This window comes from Lycium barbarum, chromosome 3 (genome assembly GCF_019175385.1).
Source record: "Lycium barbarum isolate Lr01 chromosome 3, ASM1917538v2, whole genome shotgun sequence".
In the NCBI taxonomy this organism is placed as follows: Eukaryota; Viridiplantae; Streptophyta; class Magnoliopsida; order Solanales; family Solanaceae; genus Lycium; species Lycium barbarum.
Window position 1 is genome coordinate 57,808,739 of NC_083339.1, and position 26,804 is coordinate 57,835,542.

A 26,804-nucleotide genomic window follows, 5' to 3' on the forward strand; every position below is an offset into this window, starting at 1 on the left:
TAGATCTCAAACCATGGCTACTGGAATAGGTCAAGCTAGCCCACTTACTTCCTTAACCTTGAATTCAGTTCTTTATGTAACTGGTTACCCCTTCAATCTCATATCTGTTATTCGCTTATCACCAGCATTGTCAAAGGTGAAAAGTCTGAAAAGTGCTCCAGCCCCCAGGTCTATTGGATCTTTAAGGCCATGAGTAGATTGTTGGATATAAAGACGCTGATTGGGGCAGGATCACCTTCTAAAAGGCAGTCTCCTGTCTAAATGTTGTGTTCTGGTAGGAGGTAATTTGGTATCTTTGAAGAGCAAGAAACAAAACTTTGGTTGCTAGATCTAGTGCAACAACAACAACATACCCAGTAGAATCCCACAATGTGGGGTCTGGGGAGGGTAAAGTGTACGCAGACCTTAACCCCACCTTGAAAGGTAGGGAGGCTGTTTCCGAAAGACCCTCGGCTCAAGAGAGAACAAGACAAAAAGGTCAGATACGGACAAGCATATCAAAACAATATGAAAACGAGAAATAACAAAAGCAAGAAAGTCATGATAAAACAGTCTGGAAAGAACGGAGCAGTAGCTATCATAGATAAATACAATAATCAAAGTACAAGACCCAACAAGTATAAGCAGAAATCAAATGGCAACAAATGAATGAGCAAAACTACAACTAATAGGACGAAAGAATAAGCGAGACTACCTCCTAGCCTTCTATCCTAATCTGAGTCCTCCACAACCTCCTATCTAAGATCATGTCCTCGGTAAGCTGAAACTGCGCCATGTCCTGTCTAATCACCTCTCCCCAATACTTCTTTGGCCTACCTCTACCTCTCCTGAAACCGTCCATAGCCAACCCCTCACACCTCTGCACTGGGGAATCTGTGTCTCTCCTCTTCACATGCCCAAACCATCTCAGCCTCGCTTGCCGCATCTTGTCCTCCACCAATATCACTCCCACCTTGTCCCGGATATCTTCATTCCTAATCCTATCCCTCCTAGTGTGCCCACACATCCACCGCAGCATTCACATTTCCGCGACTTTCAACTTCTGAACGTGAGAGTTCTTGACTGGCCAACTCTTCGCCCCGTACAACAAAGTCGGTCTAACCACCACTTTGTAGAACTTGCCTTTAAGTTTTGGTGGCACTTTCTTGTCACACAGCACTTTGGAAGCGAGCCTCCATTTCATCCACCCTGCACCAATACAATGTGAAACATCATCGTCAATATCCCCATCTCCCTGAATAATAGACTCAAGAAACTTCCTTTCTTTTGGATGGCCTGGGTACCAAGCCTCACTTCCTCGTCAGCCTCATGTGGTACGCCACTGAACCTGAACTCCAAATACTCTGTCTTGGTCCTACTCAACTTAAATTCTTTAGACTCCAACGTCTATCTCCAACCCTCCAGCTTAGTGTTAACTCCGCTGCGAGTCTCGTCAATCAAGACTATGTCATCCGCGAACAACATACACCAAGGCACTTCACCTTGTATTTGTCGCGTCAATCCATCCATCACCAAGGCAAATAAAAACGAGCTAAGAGCTGATCCCTGATGCAAAACAGGAAAGCGCTCCGAGTCTCCTCCTACTGTCCTTACCCTGGTCTTAGCTCCATCATACATGTCCTTTATCGCTCTAATGTTGCTAGATCTAGTGCATGAGAAGAATACCGAACAATGATTGTGGCAATTTGCGAACTACTTTAGATCAAACATTACTTAGAGAATTGAAGTTTGGAAAAATTAGTCACATGGAACTTGTATGTGATAACCGAGTTGCTATTCATATTGCATCAAATCCGGTGTTTCATGAGAGAACTAAACACATTTAAATCGATTGTCACTTCATCAAAGAAAAAATACTCTCAGGAGATACCGTTAACAAAATTCATGATGTCAAATGATCAACTTGCAGATAGTTTAACCAAGTCCCTCATTGGTTTCGTATCAGTAACATTTGTAACAAGCTTGCTACATATGATTTCTATGCACCAGCTTAAGGGGGAGTGTTAGAGTCTTGTAGATATTCCAGATATTGTAGGTTCTTGTAAATATAGCATACCATGATTTACTTCCCGTAATTATGAATTTGATTCTCTGCCTTTCTTAGAACATGTACAGTTAGCTATTTAAACAGCGATGGCATGAGGAATTAAGCAGCGTTTTCTCTCGATTTCTCTTTTCTCTCACGGTAGTGAAGGAATAGAGTTAAGAAAGACATACATTCCTAACAGGAACCAAGAGGAGTGTGCATTCTTCTTTGGGACAAATTGTCCATGTTCTGTAAAGATTATCAATCATCAATTAATTTGCACCAACCTTAGAGGAAGACTTTGCCATTCTAACATCAGTGGCATAGTCAGCATAATTTGCAAATCCAAGCAATCTAGCAAGTTTGTGACGCATCTGAATCTGAAATTGTACAGGAAACATGGACATTAAATGGAATTTGAATAGGAGGAGAAGACAGCACATCAGTACATTTCGGTCAGTTAATCTACAACCAGCAGAAACTTACGTTGACAATTTTAATCATCAACATTTTCAGTTAAAACAATGTTCTCCACAGACAACCAAATATGTTAAACAAAAGCTCATAGAACATTCAGTACTCAATAAAATAAAACTACTAAGATCAAGTATGAAGTCAAATGCTCTTCTTCACAAATGCTCAAAAACTGCAAACTTCTGGGTTTCTTACCAGCTGTTCAAGGATAGTAACATTGTCTTCACATCTGCGCCCATAGGAAATAGCAACAGCTCTTCTGGTTGATCCCACCTTCAAAGATGGACAGATAACTTTTAGAAGTAACAATTATGCATAAAATGTGACCCTATTTCAAGAGGTACTAAATAGGAGGAAAAGAGAGAGCTTTAGAGACTGAACCGCAACTCAATTCAATCCCATCATAAAAGAAGGTTCAGAGAAAAAAGCTGGAAAAGAAATTGACATCTTAGTTGCAAAAAGCTGAAAAAGAATGTTGAACCAAAAAGCTGGAAAAGAAATTGCAAAAACTCTTCTTCAAAAGTTTGAACCAAATGCCATCTTAGTTCTTAAATTTCAAAATTATTGAAATTAGAAAGTGTTGCCTGTATTTATATGCTCAAATAGTAATGAAAAAAAAAAAGAATAATGACTTGGAAGATTTCAAAGGAATGAAAAAGGTCAATATGTATAAATACTTAAAATTGAAAATTTTGCATGTGGATTTGGAACTTTCGACATTCTTTGGATATACATTACATGGTGTGTGTATCCTCATTTACATGTTGCATTCTATGCCAAAAACAAAATAAAAATATACAATTACACTTAATCTTGAGGAAAAAATTAGCAGTATCTTCTGTTTCTCTCAGGTATCATATGATACTGGTACTTACCGATGTGAGTTAGTCGATAGGAATGGGTTGCTTTTAAAAACACTTCCCAAAATTATGAAATAAATCATAAATAGTTTACGTTAGTTTTCATTTTTCAAAAAGATGTTTCTGTGTTAAGCTTTCACCAGCATTTAATTTTAAACAAACATAAAAGCTCCTTACGTTCAACTAAATGAACCAGACTATGTTCGGATTACAAGTGTGAACAGTTCAGCTGGTGATACACAAAGAAAAGTTACAGTTTTAATACACGGAACCTAAAGGAAACAATGCATCAATTGCATCACATGAATACCTGGCTGGTCCCAAACAATCAACATGTACCGCGTAAAGTCTAAAAAGCAAACATTAGGTGCAATGCCATAAAATAGTCAACAACAACAACAACAACATACCCAGTGAATCCCACAACATGGGGTCTGGGGAGGGTAGAGTGTACGCTGACCTTACCCCTACCTTAGGTAGGGAGGCAGCCATAAAATAGTCCTGTGACAAAAATTGCTTCAGCAAAAAAAAGGCACTCATATGTCATAACCTCAGCTTGACTCACCTTGCAAAGCTCTAGCACTGGTGAAATTTGATGGCTTCTTAAAATGATTTTTCTTTTACCATCTTCAGATCTTTCTAAGCTCTGCATGAATTCAACAATGAGAAGAGCTTCAGGAAATGCTCTTTGAAGGGATTTCTTTTTTTAATCACGTAAAATGCTCTTTGAAATGAATATCTTTGAAACTTGTGCAAGCCAATATAAGCGCTTAACTATAAGTCACTTTGAAATGCATTTCATGAAGAATTTCGCTAAAAGATCTAGAATGTTATATGTTAGTGTTAGAATACTTTCTGCAAACAGAACTTTCCAGCAAGATCCCAGTGATTAGATCTTTTCCATTGACTTACTGCAGGTTCTCCGGCAACCATTGTGGTGATAGTTTGCTTTTTATGTTTTCAAAATCAACAAACTCTACATGATTCTATCATTTTAACTCTGAGTTGGCGTGTTTGAATATTAGAGAATGTAAAGTATTAATGTTAGAATATTAAACCCAGAACTAGAAGTGTCATGTTCTAAAGTAAAATATTTCCAAACTTGGACAAATATCATATTTGTAATATTGATACCTACAAATAGGTGTTTCGTATTCATTCTCATCAACTTGTCAATATATTTCTTCTCTTCTCTTATTTCTCACACAAGTCAAGCTAATTTTTGTTTAGGGTTTAAATACGTAAAATGTAGGGATAAGGCATCATTACCCCCCTAAACTATACCCGAAGTTGCTACGACACACCTTACCTTTCCATGGGTTCTATTACCCCCTAAAAATTTTAAAAACACAATAATTACCCCCCTAAACGCTGATGTGGCAAGAGAGAGTGCTGACGTGGCAAGGAGAGTGTGTTTCACTCTCTTTGGGAGAGTGAGAAGCATAAAAATGTGGAAAACTTTTTTTTTTTGGGTGAAGAAATGTGGAAAACTTATTTTTTTTTCTTAAAAATCTGTATTTTCTTAAAATATGGAAAACTGAATTGTTTTTAAAAAAATGTAAAAAATCCGTTTTTTTTAGAAATCTAGTTTTCCAAATTTAGTTTAAAAAACGGGTTTTCCAAATTTTAAAAAAATAATTAATTTTTTCAAATTTTTATAAAATTCAGTTTTTTCACATTTTGACAAGAAAAACATTTTTTCAGTTTTTTTTTTTCATAATCCAGATTTTATTTGAAAAATAAAATGTCCTAAGAAAATGAAATCATGAAAATCAAGAATTTTAAGACATTTTAAAAAATAGTCAAGTTTTCCATATTTTAAAAAAATCCATTTTTTCATATTTTACAAAAATCCATGTTTTCAGTTTTTTTTTTTTTTTAAATGGGTTCTAAAAAAATCAATTTTTCAGATCTTTTAAATATCCATTTTTCATTTTTTTTTAAAAAAGAAATTGACACGTAAGCGAAAAAAATTAAAAAAAAAGGAAGGAAACAAATAAATATACGTGTGACAAGGAGAGTGTATCTCACTCTCCCATATGAGAGTGGACATCAGCGTTTAGGAGGGTAATTATGCCGTTTAAAAAAGTTTAGGGGGGTAATAAGACCCAGGAAAAGGTAAGGTGTGTCGTAGCAACTTCGGGTATAGTTCGGGGAGGTAATGATGCCTTATCTATGCTACTGCAGGATGCCATATTATTATAACCATCCAAAATCAAATTTTGTCTGAGCGTAAAAGTTACACATCCCAATATGATAGTTGATTGCCCCCTGCAACAAGCAGTTATGATGATTGCAAAAGACAAATAGAAAAGGCAACAATTTTCCACTGTGCGTGCAGACTACTAAAAGTATCCAGTGGGAGATGGATGTGAAGACTAATGTCTTACATCTTACCTTGAGAAATTCCGGGGGTAACCCTTCTAGCTCCATATCAGTGAAAAGTAGAAAACTACAATCATCATCCAGATGACGAATGTATTGCATGCTTAGCTCATCAATATTTGCTGTTAAACGCTGCAACTCCTCTTTCTTAGATAAGGTCAGATTCATACCATTCCTTTCAAATTCTCGAACCTGTCACTGAATCTTAACCCATAAAAATTTGAAAAGAATATCTTCAAATAAAAATCACAACCTCAACTAGGAAAAGCCAAATGAATAACTGCACGGAGAGAAGGGGTCTTTGGAAGTGTACAGAGAGGCATGAGATAGAGAGACCCTGGGGAAATAGACCTTTTTAACACTTGAAAGTAAATTTCTAAACATCTTATAAGAATGAAGAAAATTCGTCCTTATATAAGCACTGAGTATCAATATTGTGAAGAAAACAAAAGTATGCATTTCCAATAGCTTCCAATCAAATACATTTTTTGCAGAGAAAAAGAATTGAAATGTCTGTCCCTCCTGAGGTAGACAATTAAAACGTGCACCAGCAAACTTGTGCAATCTCCATGTATAGCAGAAGTCGGATGAGTAATTAGTTCTCTATCTTTTAATTGCATAAGACTGAAGGTTTCACTTCACAACAAAGGTAGCTCTGACTACTCAGACACATTTGTATTTCTCAACCTTCAACAAAGTGAACCGCTTACATACCTTTGGAAAACCTATACAACAATTTTAAAAGGTACAAGCCTTGGTAATACCTCAACTAGAATGAAAGCACAGTAACGATCTACAAAGACTAAGCCACCAAAAGGTAGAGTGAATGCAGAAAAATGTATAACTCGCGGGTGATCAAATGCCAGTGCACATTAAAAATCAAATAAAGGAAGAAATCAGATCATGCCCCATACCAGGAACCGAGTAAAGCTTTTAGCATCAGTACTCAATCCGTCCCCTGTTACTGTCAAAGCTTTGACAACTCTGTACACATCCTCGCGCTTCCTGAACTCATATAAAGAAAAGTTCGGATTTTTAGTTAATTACAGCACAAATGCTTCTTGGAAAAATTTGACAGAAAAGTAGTCCTAAGAATTTTAAATTAATGCACGACAAAATATTACTTATGATTTATCATCAGTAGATAGGTGACAGATGTCAGCTACAGACATACTTGTGCTTATTGATGGGAGTTTAGAAACGAGATTCTGCATGGCAAGTTGGGCATCCTTGTCACGACCCAACCCCGTGGGCCGCGACTGGTACCCTAGCTGGGTACCCGTACATACCTACTTAACCGAATTTCGTATCATACAGATTTTTTTTTCTTTCCAAACAGATGTTACAGAAGTAGGCCGATACAGATACCGCACGCGCGCAAACATATATATACTTGAACATACATAAATTTACAGATAAGCCGATAAGGCTAACATACGAATAACGTCATACAATCGTACGTACCTACCTGAACAGATGTAACCCGTAACCCACACATCTATCTACAGGCCTCTAACATACATACAGAATCATATGACGGGACAGGGCCCCGCCGTACCCAGAATTTCCATACATACAGAACATACAGATACCAGAAGATGTATATACCGAAGTACATGCTCCGAATCAAAAGGAGCTCTTCAAGATAGCAGAACCTGTGCCCTAGACTGGCGGCGTGTCACCGAGTACGTCTGTACCTGCGGGCATGTAACGCAGCCCCCGAAGAACCGGGGGTCAGTACAAAAATGTACCGAGTATGTAAAGCAGAAATATATGAAACAAAATTATGATCTGGACCGGAAGCGCAGAAATATACTAGACCGGCTCATAAGCCGGACAGACAGGGTCATAGTCCCGACAGACGGACATAATCATGGTCCAGACAGACAGAATCAGAATCCCTACGGATATACAGAATCGGAATCCATACGGACATACAGAATCGGAATCCATACGGACATACAGAATCGGAATCCATACGGACATACAGAATCATAACCAGTCGGACAGACAATCCGGGCGGACAGTCAGAGTCATAGCCAGTCGGACAAATAATCCGGACGGACAGGCAGAATCATAACCAGTCGGACAGATAATCCGGACGGACAGACAGAATCATAACCAGTCGGACAGATAATCCAGATGGACAGACAGAATCATAACCAGTCGGACAGATAATCCAGACGCACAGACAGTATCATAACCGGTCGGACAGATAATCCAGACGGACAGACAGAATCGTATATAGGGTACAGGAACGTGGTCGCCACTCCTGCCATTGGCACCACAACACAACATATATCAGAAATTCTTCTCCGATCTCCGTCATACATCATAACATAACCACGGTACCCGGGGGCGGACAGATAACACAGCACCCCGAGCCCGGACACATCATACTTCATAATATATCCTCGGTAACCGGGGACGGACATATACCACAGTACCCCGAAACCGGACACATCATACTTCGAAATTCACATATGGGGCTCGGCGGCCCATCCGCACGATATACATACCGGCCCGGGATCCGGTGAAAGGAATCATAGCACATGCACGAACTGATTAATGAAAAACCACATACGTACAGATCGTCGTACAGATTCAACGGAACAAAAATAGGCCAACTGGCAGATCGAATCAAAGTATTCAGATAGTTTTCAAACTACGCACCTACACGTCACTTGGGGAGGCACGACAGATCATAACCCGAACTAGATTTTCAGATATCAAAACCATATTGTGAGATTTATATAAAAACAGTCATATTATGTTCAAAATGATAGTTCAGATGTTGCCTGTGAAAAACGGACGGAAATGAGGCAATTTAGATCATTCACGGGATATCGGGGCTCTGTGGGCCCACCTCGGACCAACTCGAGGCAAGATACATAAATTACTGATAAAAGACCTTATGAGGTCATCCATAATCATTCGAAAGTATTCCGGCTCCATTTAGGAAGGTTTCGTACAAAAGCATACTTTAAAGATATTTTATAAGGACATGGTTTCAATCTTACTGAAGGAATTGGAGTAGATTTCCATATCGAATTCCGAGGAACGGAGTCGTATTTAAGGCTCGCGGCCGAGCCTATTATGTTCAGAACATGCCTAAGAATGAAGGGAAAGACTTTACATACCTTAGCTGCGTCTTACGCTTGTCCAAATTCAATTCCCGTTTCGCTCAAAATCTACAAATGGTCACATTTACCAATTGTCAATAGTAAGACTTTTAGCATTCTTTAATTCACTATTTGTCTACAGAAATTTGGGCAGCATCTCCCCTGCTTATATGCCTAGCCCGAATTTTTAATTCAGCAGTCAACAACACAACAACAATACCAACATCAATAATATCCTTTTTCATATCAACATATTCCATAAAACAGCCCACACGCTGTTTTCCAACTTTTATAAGTAATTAACTCAGTATACAATTATTTAATCGCGTCTTCTTCGTAAATAAACTAGTATTAACACAAATAGGAAGAGATTCATACCTTTCTCCTTTTAATATTGTTGTATCTTCCCTTTTTCACCTTATTTTTATGCCACAACACACCGCCATACGATTCTGCAGTGAAAATTATACGCTATCCGGACTGAAATTGGGAAATTATACCTGGTTTGGGCTAAAATTTGGTGGTGGAAAGTTGGAGAGTTTTCTGGAATTTTTGGGGAGTTTTTTCGTGGTTTTGGATGAAAATGAGGGGGTCTCCCCCTCTTTATAACCGTTTTGGAAGCTGCCAGAAGCAGCTGGAAAATTGCTCATCGCGTTCGCGCTGCCTTCTGGCGCGATCGCGCAGAGTTAAATTTTCTGACTGGATGTTCGTTCAGTAAAATGGTCATAACTTTTGATCCCAATATCGTATGAGGGCCCACGACCTATGGATGGAAAGATAATTCAATTATCTACAACTTTTATTTCTGGGCGTTTTCCCAAATTCCAAACTTATAATACCGTTTTTATCCCTGGAAGTCAGATCATCCGAAAATGCTTCCTTAAATTGTCCTTTTGGAGGGCTTCCACTTTGATTTGGCCCAAGGGTCCTTCTTGAGTTGTGTTTAACTTCACATATGTGATTCATATAATTTGTCACATGTCCCAAAAAAAATCTTGACGTGTGGGCCCCACCTCAGCTTACAAATAATTCGACGTTCGAAAATGCAGGATATAACATTCTCCCCCCCTTTTGAACATTCGTCCTCGAATGTTCGATTGACCTTAGGGGGTCTCGTGACACTTCGGGGAGGTTCCTTTCTTTCCTTCAAAATTCCTTTCAACGTTACGATTGCCATCAACATCTTTCACCTCTTGTCACACTTCTCGGTTCCTTACAACGTTATCATAATTTCACGTTACATCAAACAGGTTCATAACTAGAGCCAGACGCACAAAAGCATATCGGACAGATCCATAATCAGAGACAGATGTACTGCACTATGTCGGACAGATTCGTAGTCAGAGTCAGACGTATAGAATTATATCAGACAGATCCACGATCAGAGTTAGACGTACAGAGATGTACCAGACAGATTCGTATCCAGAGTCAGACATACAGAGGCGTGTCAGACAGATTCGTAATCAGAGTCAATCGTACAGAGGTATGTCAGACAGAAACGTATTCAGAATCAGACGTGCAAAGATTTATCAGACGGAAACATAATCGAGTTCAGAAGTACAGAGACGTAATAGGCAGAGCCTTATCAAAATCGGAAGTGCAGAAGTATAACAGATAGAATCTGAATTAGAATCGGATCACTCTTATTAAGGATCCAGTAATTATGAAAATTTCCCTTATTTGTAAACTTGTTCGCCAAGTTGTCATACAAATCGTCTTGCGTGTCGCTTATCGACTCTTTCAGAGATTCCGCTTATTCGCACTTCTTATCTTTCATCTTTCCTACCATCCATACTCTTTTTTTTTCCAGACATCGTCATACCAGACTGAGTTATAATGGGATAGGGGTTTTTCTAGTCCTTGACAACATTTGTGTCCTCACCCCCGCTTCGTTTCATGTATTCGGTTTAGTAAAACCTTTCATCTATCACAACGTTAGTTGCCGGGACTCGGCTCTTGACCCATATGGGCACCAAATGAAAATCATACACATACACATACACACACACATATATATTTTCTAGTATCTTAGTGGCGAACACCTCCGACCGTTATTCAAATTCGCTCAATTTCCGAGCGGTATTGCGCTTTTTATTTACGCCCATTTGGTCCGCATTGGTCTGTGCGGCTTCTGCAAGGGCACTAGTTACTCCACACATTCTCTTTTCCTTTAGGTTATCCCAAATTTCCATTTATATCTTTCATACTTTCACTTGTGAAAAATTTTGCATTACTTCCCAGGGGGTCACCCATCCTAGAATTGCTCTGGCTTGAGCACGCTTAACCCCGAAACTTTCACGCATTTTGACGTATTAGGGCTGATATAATTTCGGCGATTGCCCCTCACGACCTTTGTCACATAATTTTAGGGCAGATCGGGGTCTTAGCAAATTTTCAGAAAATTCTCGTAGCGGGTCCCACCCCGGGCGAAGTCATACAATTACCATGTTGCCTTTCTGAATCTCTGATATTCACTTTCATACACATATACATACAATTACAGACAGGCCACAGATTTAAGTCTTCGTCCCACGAATTCCGTCTCCAAATGGCCGGTGGAATCTGATAAAATGTTACCATAAGGTGTTCTCCAGCCACCGACAGAAGAAAACTAAATTCCGACAAGTATCGCGGGACCTTTTAGCACTTAATTTATATATTTACTTCCATATTTCTGGAAATATTTGGGCAGAGGTTCCTCTGTATTTCTTACTATCCGAAACCTGTACACAAGAAATACCAACCATGCCTCACGGGGCCAACACATATACGCATATATATACATCATATCATGTTGTCTCGTAGCCACACGGGGCTAACAATTACAGATAAAATTATACAGATATCGAGGCTTACCTCACATGCCCAACTCAAACAACATCGGAGGCTTTTTCCTGTTCACTTTTCTGTTCAATCTTCAACTTTATATTTCTACCACACTTCAAACAACTTCTCCGACACACAGCTTTCATGTTATTGCTTACCTGAGTACTGTGCGGCCTCCAATATCATCAGCCATTGCCTTCTGTCGATGCCGTCCTTTGGCTGAAATTAAAAGTTAGTCGAAAGGAATTCATATCCTACATCTGGCTCTATCGCATGATCTAAGATTCAAAGAAGGGTAACATCCTAGATGCCCTGTAGCTTCCTGTTTATAGATGTGGTGCACAACACATCGATAAACAAGACTCTACTAGACACGGCCTGTAGACATTCCGAGGACTAACCGCTCTGATACCACTTCTGTCACGACCCAACCCCGTGGGCCGCGACTGGTACCCTAGCTGGGTACCCGTACATACCTACTTAACCGAATTTCGTATCATACAGATTTTTTTTTCTTTCCAAACAGATGTTACAGAAGTAGGCCGATACAGATACCGCACGCGCGCAAACATATATATACTTGAACATACATAAATTTACAGATAAGCCGATAAGGCTAACATACGAATAACGTCATACAATCGTACGTACCTACCTGAACAGATGTAACCCGTAACCCACACATCTATCTACAGGCCTCTAACATACATACAGAATCATATGACGGGACAGGGCCCCGCCGTACCCAGAATTTCCATACATACAGAACATACAGATACCAGAAGATGTATATACCGAAGTACATGCTCCGAATCAAAAGGAGCTCTTCAAGATAGCAGAACCTGTGCCCTAGACTGGCGGCGTGTCACCGAGTACGTCTGTACCTGCGGGCATGTAACGCAGCCCCCGAAGAACCGGGGGTCAGTACAAAAATGTACCGAGTATGTAAAGCAGAAATATATGAAACAAAATTATGATCTGGACCGGAAGCGCAGAAATATACTAGACCGGCTCATAAGCCGGACAGACAGGGTCATAGTCCCGACAGACGGACATAATCATGGTCCAGACAGACAGAATCAGAATCCCTACGGATATACAGAATCGGAATCCATACGGACATACAGAATCGGAATCCATACGGACATACAGAATCGGAATCCATACGGACATACAGAATCATAACCAGTCGGACAGACAATCCGGGCGGACAGTCAGAGTCATAGCCAGTCGGACAAATAATCCGGACGGACAGGCAGAATCATAACCAGTCGGACAGATAATCCGGACGGACAGACAGAATCATAACCAGTCGGACAGATAATCCAGATGGACAGACAGAATCATAACCAGTCGGACAGATAATCCAGACGCACAGACAGTATCATAACCGGTCGGACAGATAATCCAGACGGACAGACAGAATCGTATATAGGGTACAGGAACGTGGTCGCCACTCCTGCCATTGGCACCACAACACAACATATATCAGAAATTCTTCTCCGATCTCCGTCATACATCATAACATAACCACGGTACCCGGGGGCGGACAGATAACACAGCACCCCGAGCCCGGACACATCATACTTCATAATATATCCTCGGTAACCGGGGACGGACATATACCACAGTACCCCGAAACCGGACACATCATACTTCGAAATTCACATATGGGGCTCGGCGGCCCATCCGCACGATATACATACCGGCCCGGGATCCGGTGAAAGGAATCATAGCACATGCACGAACTGATTAATGAAAAACCACATACGTACAGATCGTCGTACAGATTCAACGGAACAAAAATAGGCCAACTGGCAGATCGAATCAAAGTATTCAGATAGTTTTCAAACTACGCACCTACACGTCACTTGGGGAGGCACGACAGATCATAACCCGAACTAGATTTTCAGATATCAAAACCATATTGTGAGATTTATATAAAAACAGTCATATTATGTTCAAAATGATAGTTCAGATGTTGCCTGTGAAAAACGGACGGAAATGAGGCAATTTAGATCATTCACGGGATATCGGGGCTCTGTGGGCCCACCTCGGACCAACTCGAGGCAAGATACATAAATTACTGATAAAAGACCTTATGAGGTCATCCATAATCATTCGAAAGTATTCCGGCTCCATTTAGGAAGGTTTCGTACAAAAGCATACTTTAAAGATATTTTATAAGGACATGGTTTCAATCTTACTGAAGGAATTGGAGTAGATTTCCATATCGAATTCCGAGGAACGGAGTCGTATTTAAGGCTCGCGGCCGAGCCTATTATGTTCAGAACATGCCTAAGAATGAAGGGAAAGACTTTACATACCTTAGCTGCGTCTTACGCTTGTCCAAATTCAATTCCCGTTTCGCTCAAAATCTACAAATGGTCACATTTACCAATTGTCAATAGTAAGACTTTTAGCATTCTTTAATTCACTATTTGTCTACAGAAATTTGGGCAGCATCTCCCCTGCTTATATGCCTAGCCCGAATTTTTAATTCAGCAGTCAACAACACAACAACAATACCAACATCAATAATATCCTTTTTCATATCAACATATTCCATAAAACAGCCCACACGCTGTTTTCCAACTTTTATAAGTAATTAACTCAGTATACAATTATTTAATCGCGTCTTCTTCGTAAATAAACTAGTATTAACACAAATAGGAAGAGATTCATACCTTTCTCCTTTTAATATTGTTGTATCTTCCCTTTTTCACCTTATTTTTATGCCACAACACACCGCCATACGATTCTGCAGTGAAAATTATACGCTATCCGGACTGAAATTGGGAAATTATACCTGGTTTGGGCTAAAATTTGGTGGTGGAAAGTTGGAGAGTTTTCTGGAATTTTTGGGGAGTTTTTTCGTGGTTTTGGATGAAAATGAGGGGGTCTCCCCCTCTTTATAACCGTTTTGGAAGCTGCCAGAAGCAGCTGGAAAATTGCTCATCGCGTTCGCGCTGCCTTCTGGCGCGATCGCGCAGAGTTAAATTTTCTGACTGGATGTTCGTTCAGTAAAATGGTCATAACTTTTGATCCCAATATCGTATGAGGGCCCACGACCTATGGATGGAAAGATAATTCAATTATCTACAACTTTTATTTCTGGGCGTTTTCCCAAATTCCAAACTTATAATACCGTTTTTATCCCTGGAAGTCAGATCATCCGAAAATGCTTCCTTAAATTGTCCTTTTGGAGGGCTTCCACTTTGATTTGGCCCAAGGGTCCTTCTTGAGTTGTGTTTAACTTCACATATGTGATTCATATAATTTGTCACATGTCCCAAAAAAAATCTTGACGTGTGGGCCCCACCTCAGCTTACAAATAATTCGACGTTCGAAAATGCAGGATATAACAATCCTAGATAAGAATGTTCCCTGAAGAGCTTGTCGAAGGATCTTCACCTTAATTTTCTAGGCATGTCAGTAAGCTTTTGGACATAAAAAATCCACAGCAGACTCATATGATTTACATTTTGGACATAAGTATTTCTACCAATGTTATTTTTGCAGCTATTATACAGTACAAGCCACTAGGGGTGGGCATGGCATGGTAGATACCGATTACCATACCGAAACCGAATTTTTTTTATACCGCGGTTTTGGTATTATGGTATTTGGTATTCAGTATTCATAAAGAAAATACCGAAATACCAAATATCGAACCGAAGTATATAGTTACATATACAATTCAAATATCTTAGTATCATAATACTAACAAATATATAAACTATTATTTACGAAGGGGATTGCTTGTACTTTCTGTTGTGTTGATACAATATAATTGAGACGTTTCTTGAGTACCCGAAGTCATAATTCTCTATAATATGAGTATATGTAAGTCGAGGTCGAACAAACTATGGTACCAATTTACCGTACCGCAAAATACTGAAACCAAACTTAAAAATACCGAACCATACCGAATTAATTTGTTATGGTTATGGTATAGTATTTTTAAAACCGAAATTACCGCACTGAAATTTCAAATACCGTACCATGCCCACCCCTACAAGCCACTAAATTTCTGAATTTTGCATAAACATGTTAAGGAAGAAAAACTTAGTTTATATCATAATTCTAAGTTTTGAAGAGTCCCACATCGGATGAAAAAGGGACGGATGGTCTCCTTATATGGACTTGGGCAATCCTCCCATCATGAGCTAGCTTTTGGGATATGAGTTAGGGCCGGTCCATATTTAACACTAAGTTTCTGTTAATAATAGTTAAACACTAGAACAACGAATAGAGGATTCTGGGTAGTCTTGATGACAATGGAAGGTGGAAATTGAGATATTTAATAAGATACACATATATCATGTCCACTTAATGACCATGAGAAAGGTCAATACGATTGTTATTTGAAAAGTCAAGCTGAAATGTCGATGATGATTCCTGATAATTTAGTTCCATGCTAGTTGATTTCAAAGATTTCCAATCAGTCTATCACTACTTCACAATGACAAATTGCTCCATTTCAGCAGATCAAACTCGAAACCAAACAGATCTTCTTTCCTACTTCAAGATAACAGAAAGCAGAAGAGGAATTTGCAGTTAAAAGACTTATAAAAAAATAGAAGGGTTGAAACTTTGCAATGACAGAACCTGCACATTGAAATGTGAGCATCTATTTTTCTCTCTGCTTCAGCACTAGCTTTGCGTACATCCTCAGAAGCTGATAACCATTTAGGAAAGACACATGACTGTATCAATGGGAACTGCTCTGCCTCCAACTCTGCCAATGGCAATATCACATTTACATAGCTAACCTACAAATTTAAAAATAAAGATCCGGCCACATCTTGAGTGCATATCAGATTAAAGCATAATACTTAATGAACAGGACAGTTCTAAAATAGCAATATTTGATAAGTTCCCAGGAAAACAAAACCCTGATTGACTCCAGAAAGGTAAGCAGAAGGCTAAAGACTGGTTTTCGACTACAAGACTGCAACCTAGCACCCGAGTTAGCCTAACGGTCAGCTAAATGAGACACTTCCCTCTCCACAAGATGAATTTGAACTCAAAAAATATTAACAAAGTTTTAATCAGAATTAAACATAGGGTACCATACTTTGCATAGTATAGGTTTGCCACTTAATCCTCTATCATCTATCAAAGATGGTGGTCTGGATGGGGCTTCACGCAGAAGCCACCTAAATATAATCACCCAAGATTCCATCACTTCTAGCTAGTGATTGTCCTCTGCCTAGATTACAGTTTTGTTGTTGCACTAACATAACCGAACAACAAACATATAAGCAATATATCAGCCATAGTCTGCATACTGCATTTTGTATCAGTTAGAAACATCTCCCTAATATGAAAGTTCCATTAGGTAAACATTTGATAAGTTCATGGATTTCACAACAAATGGTATGGTTAGAGAGTGTAATGCTTCACTGTCAAATTTGATATTGTAGAATGAACTAGCTCAGATTGAGCTAAGAGACAGAGAAAGAGAAGGTCGGGAGAGAACCATTGTCAGCTTTCAATATCAGAAGTTTATTGTATAAGACCCTACAATGCCTAATATACACGTACAACTGCTATCGTAAGAAATCTCCTCATGAACAGCCCTTCCCATTAACCTTGTCACCCACAGTTTGGAGTTCGCCAGAGGCAAGATTCCGGCCAGGAATAAAGTTAGAGGTAATAGAATTTGAGTTCAGTCCCTTCTATTCATGTCTTACCTTTGAAACTTCTGAAAAAGTAAGAAAAGACTATATCGAGCTTCCTAACAGGCCTACAGACGCAACTTGTCCATTTTCTGGCGCTGGGGAGCACGCTGGTATAGATATCACCAAGACAGCACGCTGGATTATACGTAAGTTCATGGATTACACAAGAGATAGAGTGGTCAGAGAGTCAGTAATAGTTCTCTAGCAACCGAGATTGTAGAAACCTAAACAATTGAAGATTCCCCTCGACGCAACAGTCAAGACATAGAAAGCCTCTAATAAAAGATAGACGCAAGATGTGAGTCGCCTACAAGATTTAAAGAATAGATTTATGGTCATAGAAGGCAAAAGAGGAGATTGTCCCATGACTATTGGATATTGTATTCCCCAAAATATTTTTAATATTAGTGAATGATGTCATCATGCCCGCCCTCCAAGAATTTTGAATGTCAATCCTACAAGTCGCCAAACCAAACTTGACATTCAACCTACTCCTCAAAGTTGAGAATCATTTTGTATGACATTGGTGTCCCCACAAGCTTACGCGTCCTCGAGTAATCCACTAGACAGTTTGCTACAACCCACAAGCACGTGCTAGGTAAACCTAACCACCAAAGTTTTTTCTTTTTCTTTTTTTTTTTTTTTTTTTTGATAAGGTAAAGTTCGATGTATATGTATCAGCATCAATAGTAGGTTGTCATGTAGAACAGAGTACAAACCTACGCACCAAAGTTGAAGCAGGACTCACACTAAGTATTTGCAGCAGAGATTCGAGTGTTAGATATTTACGTTGTTAATCTTATACTTCAGCCACTCAGCCAGGACCTCAAACTTGAGAATCATTAGAATACAAAGTCCATACATTTTGAGCCCAATATGTTTGTTTAGTGGCAAAAGTTGACTTCTCAATTTCATGACAACATGAGAGTCACCTTAGTATAGCTAGCCAAGAAAGATGATATAGCAAAAATATTACTCCCTCTGTTTCAATTTATGTGGCACTCTTTCCTTTTTAGTCTGTACCAAAAAGAATGTCACCTTTCTATAATTGGAAACATCTTAACTTTAAAATTTCCCTTTTACCCTTAAAGATGCCTAAAGTTTGTTTTAGACCACAAAATTAAAAAGTCTTCCTTTCTTTCTTAAACTTTGTGTCAAGTCAAACGGTGCCACATAAATTGGGACGGAAGGAGTAGAATAAAATGGACAACCCATAATCTAACTAGGCACAGTTAAACACAAGAAGTACCTTGTCAAGTGGAACTGAAGCAACAGCATCATGAACCTGTTTCGATTTGTTAATTATGCTTTCCGCCAATTTCAAAATTTCAGAAGCAGATAGATTCACTTGAACTCTTGAACCTGGAACATCTGCAATTCACAAATGAAGGAAAAGAAAGGAAAACTGACGGAATCAGTTAATAGCGGATCCTGACACGCGTATAACAAAGATAGACTTTGTATTCCCAAAGGAAAACAAGTTCAAAAATTGACATTCCAAATTCATTGTCTCCTCCCCGCTCACCCAACGCAAACGCCTAAGGCGAATGTAGGATTTCTAGAACATGGGTGCACTACTAAAGAAACGAGGAAAATGCATTAAGTGAAAAGCGATCCTTGTTGCTCTTGGTAAATAACTCAGTTTTCAACCAAGTGCATCATTAAGCCTTTTTGTAGCATGAGTGCCAGTGGGTAATGTTAGATAAAAGCTAGAAAATATGTACCTAAATACCAGTGTTATTAAAAGCGAAAAGCGCAAAAATGCTCTAAGGTCAGCTGGGTCTTTAAGCGGAAATAAAGCGTGGGCTTTAATGAAAAAAGGCGCAATGGTGAAAAAACACAAATATATATATATATATATATATATATATATATATATATATATATATATATATAGTCCAAGACTAATAATAATAAGCATGAACAACAAATATATGGACAAAGAAATTGTAAAAACATTGCGATAAAATGAAATATCAATTATCTAGTGTCACCTCTTCAAGAGAGGCTCATTGTCAAGGAAAACTATGTCTTAGAGCCTTGTTGATGACATTGAAGCGCAAATAAAGCGAGGTGAAGCGCTTAACATGTTTTGAGCCTCGCTTCAGGGCTTAAGCGTGCTTTAAGCGCGCCTTTGACAACACTGCTAAATACCTAGTTTTGCAGAAAAACCATGGATTCACGTGCCCATAAATTACACACTAAATTCGCCCCTGCCCAACGCCCATCCCTTGACTATCCCACTCCCATAGTTTTTGGCTACAATACATATAAATGCTTCTTTTTTTTTTTTTGCTCACTTACCAAACATTAGAAAATAAGTAAGAATCCACTTGTTCTCCAAGAAAACATTTTCCCTTCATACCAAACACTCCCAAAAAATAACTATGAATTAGTTCCCGAATTTGCTTACAAATTGCTTTAATAATCAGCACATCAACTACTGACAATTTAAAAAATGCTTTTCATTATCTGTTATAATAAGGTTAGTCTGTCGCCAGTCCTTTTAAAAACTGCTTTCATGGTTTTCATTCCATACAACCCATAGACCACACTCTTGAGTTTTAAAAAAAGGTTGAATACATAGACAACCTTTACCCTTTAAACTTGCCAGCAAATTCCATTTAGATGCACGAACTAAGGCTTGTTCCAATTGAACAACAACACATAATTAAGTGTCCTATTACACTTCCGGTTCAAATTTAAAAAAAAAAAAAAAAAAAAAAAAACTTTTGTGTGTGTTCTCAAGCGTCCATTACGTTAATAAGTTAAACAAGTAAAATATGTCACCTCTTTTAATTATATGCATTCGCCTCAATAAGCCATAAAACCTCAGGCCTACTCCAATTGAGGTCGATGTGTATACTTAAAAAGGAGATGATATATTTTATGTGGTTAACTTAGCAACCTAATAGACGCTTGAGAACCCGCGGAAAAGTTTTTTCAAATTATGAACCATAAGCGTCTAATAGGAAGACTTTATTACGTGTTCAAGTGCTCAATTAGAACAAGCTTTAGTTCAAATATCTAAACGAAATATACTAGTATGTTTAAGGGTTGTCCATGTATTAAGCCTAAAAACAAGTTCCAATACTTATATGAATAAACATAAATTGAAGTGTAAATAGAGCAGCAAAGCAAAGGGACCAACCTGTTTTATTGCGATAATTCTTGTTGAAAGCGGAGATAGCAAAGTTAACAGCAATAGCTACAATAGCAGCGCCACCCGTCAAAGCAATTAAATTGTTTCTGTCTCTCTTCTGCTTATTACCCATTTTAGAGAAGAGCTCTGCTAAAATCCAATTCTGTGTCCCCTTATTATTCTTGATTTTCCTCACCAAACATCAAATGGGAGGGAAAATTGTGAATTTCTTTTTTTAGGTGGACTTAGATGTTGACCTTCTATACAAGTTTTGGCACGGATTGCCCTTCAAATGCACCGGTCTTCAATTTTTTGGCCCTTATATGTACGGTCTTTCATTTTTAATTTTGTTGGCATAATTTCTATAACATTTTTATATTTTGAAATTGAATTTTTATCTCGCTAGGCACAAATTTTATAGGAATTAAATTATATGGCATAAGTTGTGATATATTTTTCAAATTATGTTGAGTGTTGAAAATTTTGCAGTGTCAAGTATAATTTGTGGGATGTGTTAAATATATTTTTTTTATAAAAAAAAAAAAATTAAACCATCATAATGATGGGGATTTATTAAAATAAAGAATCTGTAAGAAAAAAAAAAACTACTCCAAAATAGGAGAGTTTGAAAACAAAAAAGAAGCTAAGAAAACAAAAGAAACAAAAAAGAAGCTAATCAACCTAAGAAACTAAGCTAAAAACAGCAATGAAAAAGCACTTGGAAGTACTAATTCTGGTGCCTTGATCTTCCTCCATTTATCACACCTCCAAACTCTCACCAGGTGGTATGGTACAAGATCTAGATGAATATAATTCAGGCCTCCAAAACAGTTTCCAACTCACAATTCCTGCAGTTTTCAGCTTATGCAAATCAGCAAGTATTCCTTGTGTCATATGTCCCATTCCTGTTGTGTTTTGAAACTAAAACAGCTGCAAACTCTCTGCATGGGAATGAGCATATGATCACAATAATACCACCCATACAAATAGCTTCCAACTGTATTAGATCAATTCAGCAACAGTATGTCATATATGACAGTATAAATCAGTAGCTATAGTTCATATGCAAATGCTGAAGTTCTTTCCTTCTCATGTTTGAAGTTGTATAGAATCTGTGGCATATCTGATACTCAAATATGTTATCTGAGATTTATCTGAGTTAAGAATTCTTCTTTCCATAATTGGTAACTCCTGGAAAGTAGTGAACTGTTGTGTACCTGCAAAACCAAAAACAAAGTTAGCCAAAAAATCTGCTAGTCCATTGCCTTCTGTTAACTGTAAATTTTGTATTAAAGACCACATGTTTGAAGGGAAAAAATTAAAGACCACAATGAAAGTTTCTGTCTCTATTCTGCTTATTAGCCATTTTCTCGTCCCTCCAATTCTGCTTGTTAGTAAGCTAATCCAATATTTTGGACTTTCTTTTGTCCCCTTTTTCTTCTTGATTTTTCTCAGCAAACATCAAACGGGAGGGAAAATTTGTGAGTTTTTTTTTTCCATGTGGACTTAGATGTTGACCTTTTAATGTCGAACAAGACTGGCAATGTCACTAAGGCCTCATTTATTTTCATTAAGATTAAGACGCCTTTATCTGAATACACATTTGAATGATTAAGATGTTGTTTCTAGATCTGAATACTAAATAATTAAGACCGCTTGTTTTTCAACATCTGAATGTGCATAATGTATTTTTTTAAACATAGTAAATATACAATTCAAATAATGTAGTAACTAAATAGATATAAAGTTAATAAAATAAAAATATTATTTGATTAAAAAAAAATGAAACATTTGTGTTTGCTAGTAATCCCGTTCAGTCATTATACGTGTTTAAACCATATTACCCCCGCAAACCCAATTCCCGAGGTTATTAGGTGATTCTAGTGAAAGTTGAAAGAATTAGAACCCTTAAGTGAAAACGTTTGACCAATAGTTGACTTTTGGGTAAACGGACCTTTTTCGAAATTTCGTCGATTCCGTGAGGTCCGGAGGTTTGTTTATGACTTGGTCGGGTGGTTGGTTCGATTCTCGAGGCTTTCGGGGTGTTTTGGGTACTTGGTTGGAAACTTGATTTTAGCCACCTGGGGTTGACCAAGTCAAGGTGACCTCCGTTGGGAATTCCGAGATCACGGATGGGTTCGTAGTATGTTTTTACTTTTGGCTGCATGTTTGGTTTGTATCCGGAAGGTCTCGGATGAATGCCGGGATTTGGGGTTGAAACTTAGTGTCACGACCTGTCTAGAGGGCCGCGACGAGCACCCGGTGCTAGCCCACCCGGGCACCCCTTAACTCACTTTTATGCTTACATCTAGGTGAGCCATACAATTAAACATATAAATCTATTCGTTCGTCATACCAGTCCCATTGGACGACAATGCCTTTATATAATGATTGGCACCTATGCCACATCAACGTACATGAGCCGACAAGGCTATCAAAATGATATACAAAATATGGGCCGACAAGGCCAGACATATCTAACCATATACAAGTGACTACGAGCCTCTAAGAAGAGTATAACATATCACATGAGCGGGACAGGACTCCGCTGTGCCCATAATTATGTACACAAAAGAATGAGTACCCAAAAGCTATGGCTCCGAATGAAATGGTGCTCTGTTAGGTGGTCTCTGAGAATACCGCTATGGATCAAGCCTGTCTCCCTGTGCACCTGCGGGCATGACGCAGCGTCCACAAACAAAAGGACGTCAGTACGAAGAATGTACTGAGTATGTAAAGCATAGTCAATATCAATATAGAAGCATAGATAGCAACATAAGAAATAGCATAGGATGGGAGATGGCAATATCATCGTCATATGCACTTACTTGCCTTTCATAGGAACTTTCCATTGCTAATACGTATTTGTGTACATACATCACTATCCGTATTCCACCATAATACCCGTACCATATTTGTGCTCGTATTCGTATACATGCCCTTATTCACATTCATATACATGGTCATATCATATTCGTATTCATATCATATACATAATCATGTCATACACATAGCATTTACATAGCATACCCGACCACGTAGGATCGGTGTTTCACGTACCCGACCATATATAGGCTCGGTGATCATACATACCTGGCCAACCAAGGCTCAGTGTTACATGTACCTGGCCCTACCAAGGCTCAGTGTTGTCCATACCCAACTACAGTGGTGTGCGCGCGTTACGTAAATATACATACATATACATCTATACATATACTACCCGACCATATAAGCTCGGTGTTCCATAATAGTCGTACATATACACAATAGCTCATAAGCATCTTTACTTTTAACCCCATTATCATAATCGTCATCGTTATTATCATTATAGCCATCATCAATACCATTATCACTATCATCATCATTCATTTCATCTACCTTAATAGGCCTACTCGTCATGCGAGGAACTTAGTACAATCGTAGCGTATCAAGAATCGTGAACTTACAAGCTCGGAAGATCAAGTCATTTGAAAGACAACATACTCGTATAGAGGATTTAGATGTTTGGCCAAAGAACCATACCTTATGAAAGAAGGGTTAGCCTTACATACCTTTTCGCTCGACTATATGTCACTTGCACGTTCTCTTTCAACACTTGTGTTTATACCTTCATTAAAGGTCATACTATCGTTAGAATCGACAACTAGCACACATAGCTAAAGCTAGAGAAAATCGGACAGCATCTCCTTTGTTTATACAACATTCCTCCGTATCGTAATTCAACTCCCAAACGTCAACAATACATTCACAACATCATAATGATGACCATTAATCATTCACATTAACCACATTATCTAGATTTCCCAATTCGCTCCCAATTACCCATATCTATGGTCATAACACAAAACGACGTTCATTCACCTACATTACTCATCTCATGTTCTCAACATCATTTATATCGTATTTACTTCACAATACATCAAGAATCACAATTCAATTCAAACTATTTCTCAAAACGTCACTATTCATCATTCATGACCCATTTTACCATATTCTTCTAATGTCCAAGCATTGTAACTTCCAAACACCTTAAACAACATATAAATACCATAAATCTTACCTTAAATGTTGTAGGAACGAGCCTTGGTCAAAATACTCCACTTGAGCAAAAACCCTAGTTTTCCTTCAATGAGATATCTTGACTTGAATGATCTTAATGGGTTTGCTTACACTTAATTCACTTGATTTATGTTGTTGATCACTAAATATCCTTGAAATCTTGTGGAATATATATAGAGAGATGTTTTAGAGAGAAGGGGGTGTCAAGGGAAATGAAATGAAATATAACTTGGCCCTTTCATTTATTGAGCCAAAATCTGTCCCGACCAAATATACGGACCAACATACGGTCCGTATAAATTGTACGGGCCGTATGTTTGGTCGTACATTTGGTCCAGAAACTTTGGCCTTGCTGGGTTGGTTATACGGTCCCAAACATACGGACCATATAAATTATACGGCCAGTATGTTTGGCCGTATAACTCCCAGGGGTTCCGAAGTCCGTTTCGTCGATTCGTTTGATCTCCAATCCTTGTGGAACCTTCTTAACACTTGTTCAACACTTCAATACCAATCTAAGGGACGTTATCACACTTCTCCAAGACACCATTAAGTTCTCATTAACTCATTACTCGCATTTCCTTTCCAATACTTATCAAATACTTCGCCTTATCTTAGCCAACTTTCTCCTCTTACATCGGATGCCATTGAAATCTCACTCAGGGTCATTAAACGTCATTTCTTACTCATGGAAACATCATGCACTCGTACTCGTCACTAGTTCATTCACTTGCGTACCAACGGATGATTTTCCGAGGTGTAACACTTAGTGAAATCAGAATTTTCCGGTTTCTGATGTCTCGCCCCAGCGGAAGGGATTCTCTCCTGCCGATCCGCCTAAGCGGGACCTAGCCCGTAAGAGCAGAATTCGAGTCATTTAATCAAGTCTGCCCCAACGGACGAGTATCCACCAAGGCGGAATCTCGGAAGAGAGATGCCCTTCACCCCAGCGATGATCGTTGTATCAAAAACTTTATTTCATTCCCCAACTTTGAATCATTATTCCCATTCACCAAAAACCTAATCGTAAGGAGTATTGTGGGCAATTTCTGAAGAAGTGTTGGTAGGATCATCTTGGGGTAAGTCTTTGTGCCTTAATCTTGTAGTAAATTCTTGATTTATTAGCATTCATGGTGTTCATTAACTATTGGGAAGATGGGTATAGAAACCTAAACTTTGATATTAAAACCCCTTTTATCTAATTGAGTTTTGATTGATTTAATCACTATTTTCTACTATCTAATGATGAGGTAAATAGATTCTAAGCTTAAATCTCTTGTTGCTTCAAGAATTCAAATTATGGAATTAGGGTTCTTTTCCAATTTGGGGATTTTGGTGTAATTGATGAAATTGAGGAACAAATTGTGATTAGAACTCCACGAAATTAAGGATAATGACTAATTGGACTTTGGGTAGTGTAATTTCGCCCTTAATTTTCGACTTTGCCCTTGTAGTTCGTTAGGCGTATTTTGGGTAACTTTCCCTGCCTACTCTTTTTTCGAATAGTTGATTATGTTGTGGTCATTTACTTACTTAGAATTGATATTATTAGACTTCGATTGTTCTAAGGCACTTCGAAAAAAGAAGGCTCAGGTGGAGAAGTTTGTGGCTCCTATTCGGTAATTAAGGTAGGTTACGGCTTACTTTAGTTAGACCTTGATTTGTGAAACATATGTATACGTAGAATTGACGGGAGAAAGCATGATTAGGTCTTTGGACATGATGTTGGGATGGATATACAACTAGGTTGGTATGACTTCTAATTATGTGGGTTTGTCGTCGTTATTTTACACATTATGACATATGGAGTACTTGTTATGTAAGTAGAGTGATGTGACGTGATAGATTCAATATGGTGATTGAAACTCGATGTTGATTCCATTTCCATGGGTGTTGTGATTTATTCAAGTCTTGATGTGGCTTATGGTGATTGTGATTTCCATAGCATATTCATTGGCATTGACTGCATTCGATTTAGCATTCTTGCATGCATACACTCATACATGATGGAAATAGTTTGGAAATGATTTGATGGAAGAATTATGGTACCGATGATGAAAGATTTATGGCAACTATGAAAGGAAATGTGACACTTTTGATGAAAGTAATTTTATGAATTTGTAATCCGAGAATTGTTTTGGCGCGGAAGGTATGTGTGCTCGTGATCTGATGGGACATTTGGGAGCAAGTGGTACATGGACGACGTGGGTCCCTCGCGGGTCA

General features: G+C 38.5%; 1 protein-coding gene across 3 annotated transcripts in view; it reads right to left on the reverse strand.

Annotated features, from left to right (window-relative positions):
- Positions 1-20,911, reverse strand: part of LOC132631303 (probable thimet oligopeptidase) — a 43,960-nt gene extending 23,049 nt beyond the window's left edge. Inside the window, exons 1-8 of one of the 3 annotated variants that reach the window (XR_009578835.1) lie at positions 20,532-20,911; positions 18,630-18,751; positions 16,305-16,468; positions 6,660-6,750; positions 5,758-5,937; positions 3,926-4,006; positions 2,696-2,773; positions 2,314-2,406 (exon numbers count right to left, since the gene is read on the reverse strand). Coding sequence is in view for 2 of the 3 variants with exons in the window: in XM_060346891.1 (XP_060202874.1) it covers positions 2,314-2,406; positions 2,696-2,773; positions 3,926-4,006; positions 5,758-5,937; positions 6,660-6,750; positions 16,305-16,468; positions 18,630-18,751; positions 20,532-20,655 (933 nt within the window). In the remaining variant the exon portion in view is untranslated. Of the gene's footprint in view, positions 1-2,313; positions 2,407-2,695; positions 2,774-3,925; positions 4,007-5,757; positions 5,938-6,659; positions 6,751-16,304; positions 16,469-18,629; positions 18,786-20,531 lie in introns of all 3 variants that reach the window. The other 2 variants (XM_060346892.1, XM_060346891.1) reach the window with 2 other exon arrangements.
- Between the last annotated feature and the right edge of the window lie 5,893 nt (positions 20,912-26,804).